The sequence below is a fragment of the Dromaius novaehollandiae genome, unplaced genomic scaffold (genome assembly GCF_036370855.1).
Source record: "Dromaius novaehollandiae isolate bDroNov1 unplaced genomic scaffold, bDroNov1.hap1 HAP1_SCAFFOLD_30, whole genome shotgun sequence".
Classification (NCBI taxonomy): Eukaryota; Metazoa; Chordata; class Aves; order Casuariiformes; family Dromaiidae; genus Dromaius; species Dromaius novaehollandiae.
In genome coordinates, this window is record NW_026991333.1 from 4,456,917 (window position 1) to 4,465,089 (window position 8,173).

Here is an 8,173-nt window from a genome sequence, read left to right on the forward strand (position 1 = left end):
GGCTTGTTCCTGGGCTTTGAGGACGTTGTCCCTGAATATCCACGAGGGATCCATGGCCTCTCTGCCCTCCAGGACAGTCTCCTGTGCCAATTAACCTGGTTCTGGCCTAACAGCAGCACAGGCACAGGTGACTTCCAGGAACCTACACCAACCAATCAGGTACTGAGGCAGAAGTGACCTCACAATCAGCCCTGAAGCCCTTTGCTGGGTTCTGAGGTAGCAGTGACCTTACAGCCCCATGTGAGCCCTGTGCCTGCTGCTGGCCTATCAGGTCCTGGGGCAGAAGTGACCTCACAAGCACAAACCCCAGCCATGTGCCTGCTCCTGGCCTGTCATGTTCTCTCACAGGAGTGACCCTCTCCTTGACTCCCAGCAATGTGGGGAAGGTTGTTCTCTGGGATTTGCTTGCTTCTGCGATAGCTTCTCAGGAGCTAGGAGAGGGCCTCGGAGGTGGCAGTGCCCTGGCCCCAGGCACACAGCAGCACCTTCACTCTGCCAGCCATGGGACCTCTCTTTCCTCCCCCCAGGTCTCTGCTCTCCAAGCTGCTCTCCAACAGGGTGACAAGTGCCTGAGGTCCCCTTGCCCACACACAGGGCATGGTCCGGATGGATTCCCATGAGCACTGCCAGATGGTTGTCCCCAAGCACCTGACCCGGGAAGCGTTTGCAGGAGGGAGACAATCAGTTATCACAGCCACAGGCAATGCAGTGCCATGAGGATCCCTCCAGGCCTGTTCTTCCAGCACTTCCTTGAATGACATGCTCGGGAGGAACAGGACGGGCCAGGTCCCATCTGTGCCCATCCAGCCGGCTGCAGGGAGTCCCTGGGGTCCTGGTTTAGCCCAACAGAATGAAATTCTCAGTGTAGCGGCAGGGCTGCCACTCACTGCTGCCTTCCACACTGGTCCCGGAGCTTTGAGGTCCCCGACTGAAACCTTTGTTTGAGTGCCCAGCAACTGCCCCTTGGCTGGAAGGGGTGTCTCCAACCCTGATGCCCTCTATGCCACAGGGGGTGTCAGCAAAAGACCCGCCTTCCCCCAGGTACTGCTGTTCATGGAGGAAATGGCTCTGCCAGAGAGGGGTTAAATCCACCCGTATTTGGAGATGTTTACTGGTGGGACTGCTGCCTTCATTCCCCCTCTTTGGAGATGTTTCTACTTTCTTCCTCCACCTCTCCCACAGAAACTTCTTGGACTCTGTGGTGGGTGTCCTGAGCTGCTGTCATGAGCAATCGGAGGAGGCTGTACCCAGCCCTGTGGCTCAGGGACTGGGATCCTTGGCACCTGGGGAGGGTCCCTGCTCCTTGGCTTGCCCAGGCCTTTGCTGTGAGCTCTCATGCACACACTTACTCTTGCAGTGGGTTCCCCACGATGCCCAGATTATCGGCATGGCGTGTCCCTGGACTCAGCTCTTTCTCCAGAGGGATGATCCATGATGCAGGGGAAAAAATAGAGTGCAGTATAGACTGAGGAGTGACGAAGACAATGAGACACTGAAGAGTATAGAAAGCATCAGGTAGTTTATAGTCACCTGCCTGACATTCAGTCCTAATCCTTTCTCCTTCAAACCAAAAGCAGGCTTCATCCCACAGCCACTGAAGCCAATGGGAAGTGTTTTTTCCTTCTTTTTTTTTTTTTTTTTTTTTTTGCTTGCCCTCCCCCCATTTGGTGTGAGTCTGAGTCCTAATGCTTTAATTAAAAAGCTAGACTTGCAAAAAACATGTTCTCTCACTAGAACATTATAATCCTAGCCATGCGCTTGGTGGTTGAGGAAAGAAATAGTCTCTCTGGACCTCTCACCTTGAGCAAGCCTGGGTACCTCTGGCTCCAGCCACTTGGCAACTGGCAGAAAGGCCTTTCTTGTTCTGATTGCTTTAAAATGTTGGCAGTCCCTGGGCACTCTGTTGATCATACCGCTCTCCCCAGCATTGGTAGTCTGCCAGTTCTGCCCTTTATTTTGCTTCTTTTTGGTGGAGACTGCAGGGTATTTCATCTGTCCCACTGCACTTGCCCTGCACTTGTCTGTACTCTTGCTGATCCAACCCACGATAACGGGGGCTGTCTTTGCTACAAGAGAACCCTGTTGCCTTCTTGTCAACTTGTTAAAGACCAGCACACCCAGCTCCTTTCCTGCAAAGCTGCTCTTCAACCAGTCCACCCCAGCTTGCCCTGCTGCACAGGGTTATTTCCTCCCAGGGACAGGACATGGCTGAACTCCCCAGGCCCCTTTCAGCCCGCATCACCAGGCTGTCGCTGCCCCTCTGCTGAGCAGCCCTGCCCTCCAGCATGTCAACCACTCATCTCCAGTTGGGGATCGTTCATGAACTGGCTGAGAGTGCACTCCGTCCCACCATCGAAATCATTCCTAAAGACAGAAGGCATTGGCTCCAGTATTGACTCTGAAGAACGTCACTGGTAACCATTAGTCGCTTGGACTTTGTGCCACTGTTCTCCACCCTTCGAGCCAGGCAGCCTCCACCTAGTTTCCCCCACACTCCATTGCTTACTCCTCCGTCCTCACTCTCCCCAGTCTGGCTACAAAGGTGCTAGGGAAGACCATGTCAAAGGCCTTCCTAAATGCAAGGCATGCAACAGGCACTGCACTCCCCTGGTCTGCACAGCCAGTCATCCCATCCCAGAAGGCAAAGAGGTTGGTCAACAATTTGACTTGATGGCTTCATGCTGGCTGTTCCCAGTCCCTTCATGTGACTGGAACTAGCTTCCAGGAAGATCTGCTGATCCCTGGTGTGATGCTGACCAGCCCATCATTCCCCAGATCCTCTTCCTTGTCCTTCTTGAAGATGGATGCAATGTTTCGGGGGGAGGTGGGGAGGGCAGGGGCCAGGCAGCAGCTGTGAGGCTGTTCCAGCTCCTGCTGCACTGCTGATCCCAGCGGTATGGGGAGAGGGGACAGGAGATGGGGCAGTGAGGGGTGGGGCAAGTAAGCAGGGATGGGGGCAGGAGGGCGGTGGGGGCTGCAGTGAGGGGTGGTGGCCCGTGTTTCTGCAGCGCAGTGGCTGTTGTGTTCACCTCCCATGCAGCAGTCCCACTCTGACCCCAGGCAGAAACAGGCCATTTCCCTGGTGCCCCTGCCACCCTCGCAGCAGGGTGGGGACATAGGAGGAGGGTGCTCTGCCTGTCCTGGTGCTCAGGGCAGCTCCCCGAGGCTGGCACAGCTTTGCCTGAGGGCCCTCTTGGTCCTCGGCCTCTGCTCTGGCATGGCTGGAGCAGGGACAAGAGCTGGTGGAGCAGGGCTGGGAGAGCTCGGGGAGCTTCTCTTTTGCAGTGGAGCAGTGAGGAGCATCGTGGCTCCCATCTGTGCCCTGTCCCTGCGCCTGCACATGGCCCCACTTCTGCTGTGCAAGCAGCGCACAGGGCAGGGTGCCTTCAGGGGTGGGGAAACACCCCCCAGCGCAATATCCACAACAGCCCTTGGTGCCCCGTCCCCCCACAGCCCTCCTGCTTTGACAGCCTCCCTCAGCGCCTGGGCCCTGCACAGCTCTGGCCATGTCCCACGTGGGGTTGAGCACACAGCCATCCATCGGGGTCTGCTGGGGTCTGGGCTGGGAGAGAGGCCGGGCAGGGCTGGCTGTTCCCCTCGACACAGGCCCTGAGCCCAGCAGGACAGAGCTGGCCACACAAGGAAATGCCCCCATAATCCTGGGGTGTGCGGCCAGGGCTGGAAACAGCCCATGTGAAAGGCTGCTCTGGGACAAATGCCTGGAGGCACCTTCCCCATCAGTCCTTGCAACCAAGGGCACAGAGCGGCCTCCTCTCTTCTGTGCTGGCATGTCTCGGCTCCCCTGCATGAGACCTGGCTCTGCACCACAAACCCCCCAGTGTGTGTCCTCACCCTGCCCGATCACACAGCTGAGCTAACATTGGTGTTTCCCTCTCTTGGGCCCTTTCCAACCCAGCTCAGCCCCTCCCCGGCTCTCCCCACCTCCCCTGCCCTCTCCCCTGCCCACCCAGCAGAGCAGCCCAGGCTGGTGGTGGCTCCACAGCAGAGAGCTACAGAGCTCTGGGCACTCACACCACATCCCCTGCCCCCCGGCAGGCACAGCAGCTCTGGGGGGCAGGGGTGTGTGTGTGCCAGCTGCCCCATCAGCCTCCAAGCTGGAACAGGCCCCCGTGGCACAAGGAGGCAGAGCACAGTGACACTCTGCATCTCCCTTGTTCTTGTGCACAGCAGATTCCCTACCCCCAGACTGCCTGCAGCCCCCCGTGCCAGCCCCTCTCTCCAGCACAGCACAAGGCTCCCTGCCCTGGGGCTCCTCAGGCAGCTCCTGCTGCCCCAGGGACACAGCAGCCTGCCCTTACTTGACCTCCACAGAAACAGATTTCTCTGTCTCCTTTATTGCTCCTTGCCAGCACACAATTGCTCCTTTGCTCTTCCAGGGATGTCCCTGCTCCCGGGAGAGTCTTTCCCCAGGGAAGTGCATGGGTTCTGCCCGCCTGGCTGTTCCTGGACCCAACCCTGTGCTCCTCATGGGGCTCTGAGCTGGCAGTGCTGCTCAGCAGAGCAAGTGGGCTGTGGTGCCCTGGGGCCACAGGGTGACTCCTCACTGGTCAAAGTGGTCAGGGTGGGAAGCAGACCCAGCTGGATGGGAATCTTTGCACTTGACAACCCCCTACTGAGGCGTCTGTTGCCCTGTGGCCATGGACGATGCTCTGAGCAATCACAGGGCATTTCAAATGGCTCAGGCTGTGTTCAGGCGTGTCGCGAGATCCAGCCCATGGCTTTTCATTGAAGGTGACATGGACCACTCTGCAGGATCCCTTCCCTGGGCCTCCTTGGTCCCTGCTGCCTCTCGTGGGATTGCAGAGCTCTCACTAGCCAGGACATTCACTGCTTTAGCCCTTTCCCTCTGGGTGAATCCACTGCATTTTGTGAAGCTCCATTCACTGCCCACCCCTAAGCACGTGGTGCCCTTGGGGATGCCCTGTGCTCTCCTGATGGATCCATACTCCCTTTGAGAAGGACGGGCATCGGTGTCCAGCCGTGTCATATGGGAGATACCACTTGACCAGTCTCCATCTCCAGGTGCACTGGGCACGCAGAAGCAAGAGCTGAATCAAGCACTCATTCCCTAACACATCACCTCTAAGCTCCTTGCCTTGAGCCCAGGGAGAGCTCCGGAAAAGCCATAGGCCCTTTCAGGGGGAAAGTCCCTGAGCACATTCTTGGATCCAGCTCTTAAAGCAGAGCCCAAGCTTCAAGCACTGCACTGGGGAAATCTCCTTTTATTACAGAGAGGACAGCTGTGACACTGTGACACACATTTACAGAAGACGTCTGGGTCAGGCAGACTGGGTTCATGGCTGTAAGGAAGTGGGATGAATTAAAAAACTTCTGCGCAAAGGTAATGGTCACAGCAAGAATGCCCAAAGCACAAGACTTGTCTGAGGTACTTAGAAACCACTTGTGAAGAGGGATGGGCAGCTCATTGCTGCTGCACTAAAAGCTGGTGAATCAGTTTCTTCAGGGCATCCCTGAGCTCCCTGTTCCTCATGCTGTAGATGAGCGGGTTCACTGCTGGAGGCACCACTGAGTACAAAACAGCCACCACCAGATCCAGAGGTGGGGAGGAGAGGGAGGGGGGCTTCAGGTGGGCAAATATGACAGTGCTGACAAACAGGGAGACCACAGCCAGGTGAGGGAGGCACATGGAGAGGGCTTTGTGCTGTCCCTGCTCAGAGGGGATCCTCAGCACAGCAGTGAAGATCTGCACATAGGACACCACAATGAAGATGAAACACCCTAACGCTAAACAGGCACTAAGCACAAGCACCCCAAGTTCCCTGAGGTAGGAGTCTGAGCAGGAGAGCTTGAGGATCTGGGGAACTTCACAGAAGAACTGGCCCAGGGCATTGCCATGGCAAAATGTTACTCCAAATGTGGTCCCAGTGTGCAGCACCGCACTGAGAAACCCACTGGCCCAGGCAGCTGCTGCCATTTTGACACACGCTCTGCTGCCCATGATGGTCCCATAGTGCAGGGGTTTGCATATGGCAACATAGCGATCGTAGGCCATGACTGTGAGAAGAGAACACTCAGCCAAAATGAAAGAGGCAAGAAAAAAGAGTTGGGCAGCACATCCTGAGTAGGAAATGGCCCTGGTGTCCCACAGGGAATTGGCCATGGATTTGGGGACAGTGGTGGAGATGGTGCCAAGGTCGAGGAGGGAGAGGTTGAGGAGGAAGAAGTACATGGGGGTGTGGAGGTGGTGGTCGCAGGCTACGGCTGTGATGATGAGACCATTGCTCAGGAGGGCAGCCAGGTAGATGCCCAGGAAGAGGGAGAAGTGCAAGAGCTGCAACTCTCGGGTATCTGCAAATGCCAGGAGGAGGAACTCATCCAGGAAGCTGCTGTTGGGCATTTGCTGCTTCTGAGCTTTCAGAACTGTCCAAGGAGGAAAGGCATTGATAAGTTAAATAGTTTTCTCTGAGCCCAAACCAGAATAGTCTTATTAGAACCCTCCACATTCCCTTTCTTCTCTCCCTTTGTTCAGATCCCCTTTCTCATCTCTGGTTTATGCTGGCTGAGTGTGCTGTGCACAGCAGGGGCCTCTGGGTGTGGCCTCCAGAGGAGTCAGTCCTGCTCTGCTGGGGTTGTAAATGGAGGTGTCAAACTGCCCCCAGGATTTGGGGGGGGATTCCTGGAGATGGGCACCATGAGCTGAGTGAAGGGGATTCAGTCCAGTGACCTAGTGCAAATATCCTCTTTTAATCCTTGTGAGAGATGAATGCAGCACTCATGGCAGCTGTCTCTGAAAGAGAAGACCCTTGCGAGGGATTCCTCTCCCCCAGCCTTGCCCTCCTGAACACAGGTGTCTGTGTCAGAATCAGCCCCACCAGCTCCCCCTCCAGCAAGCCACAGAAACACTGGAGTGAAGGCAGGGGATGACCCCACCCCTTCTAGACATCTCTGTTCCAGTGAGATGGACCCTCTCCTCACATCAGTTTACCCTCTGCACTCTTTCCCCAGGCTCTGCAATGGGAGTGGGATGTGACTAGCTCTGATGTACACAGCCTGCAGCAGATTACAGCCACCCATTTTGTGGAGAGTTCGTTCAACAGTTTATTCAGAAAATGGGCTGCAGTGGAGGGATCTGATTCTATGTTTCTTGAGTTTTTAGATGCTCCCATCACACCGTGGGAGCATTCTTTGATGCAGTAGAAATCTTTGGCATTTCAGTTTCTCTCAGCATTAGAACTTAAGTGTCCCAGCAGGAAAAGGGCTCACGGTGTCTATATACTACAGACAGAGTCAGGGGATCTGGACTGTGCAGGAGTCTTGCTGCCCGCTGCCCTGTGCTAGCCCCTCTCCCAGCTAAAGGACAATCCCACTCCCAAGTTACTCTAAGAAAGGACCTGGGCTGAGGTGAGAGTGGAGGAATGTAGCTCCAGAGGGAAGATTTCCACATTCTTCTCTCTCAGAGCAGACATGGAGAGTGTGCTCTGGAGAGCTCGTCAGAGCAGGTGAGGAGGTTTCTGACTTGCATGACCAGCACAAAGACTCTCCGCTATCACAGATATGCTATGGCAGAGCTGAGGTCTTGTGGAGGGCAGCTTGCAGCCTGGCAGGACACCCCAGAGAGACAGTCAAGAGATCTAAAGAAGGGTGAGGGGGGGCAGCCTTAAAGCAGAGTCAGATCATTCCCCAATCAGATGAAATGCATTGCCTAGAAGGTTAGAAAGGGCCTTGGGCACATCACTGCCATGAAAATGGCTCCACGCAGGACCCACAGGGTCAGTGCCTTAACTGCAGCTGAACCCCTCTCCTTCACCCCAGAGAGCAGGACAGCAAGAAGCAGAGCAGCACAGAGAGGAGAGGAAACAAGCAGCAGTACCATGACCCTGCCACCAAAGGGAAAGCCAGGAGGGAGAGCCAGACGGGCAGTTAGGAAAGCCTTCCCCTCACCCAGCTCTGCACAGCACCTCCCAGGCAGCGGCATCGCAGCACAGTCACTCTCAGCCCCTTTGCCATGCGGTGGGAAATGGGCACGTCACAGCAGAGATGCCCCTCTGCTCTGCTGCAGCTCAGGCTGCTGAGGAGGGGGCTCCTGCCCTGCAGCCCATGGCCTTGAGGGCAGAGGCTGTGCTGGGTGGGAGAGGAGACACGGGGGGCTTGCTGAGAGGAAGATGTCTGCATTGCAGGGACTGACCGGGAG

At 56.2% G+C, this 8,173-nt stretch overlaps 1 protein-coding gene across 1 annotated transcript; it reads right to left on the reverse strand.

Annotated features, from left to right (window-relative positions):
- Positions 1–5,315: 5,315 nt before the first annotated feature.
- Positions 5,316–5,998, reverse strand: LOC135325827 (olfactory receptor 14A16-like; the record flags this gene model as incomplete). The annotated part of the gene is made up of 2 exons (XM_064503805.1): positions 5,316–5,321; positions 5,537–5,998. Coding segments are annotated over 2 exons (468 nt in total), but the record flags the coding sequence as incomplete, so codon positions are not given.
- Positions 5,999–8,173: the final 2,175 nt, after the last annotated feature.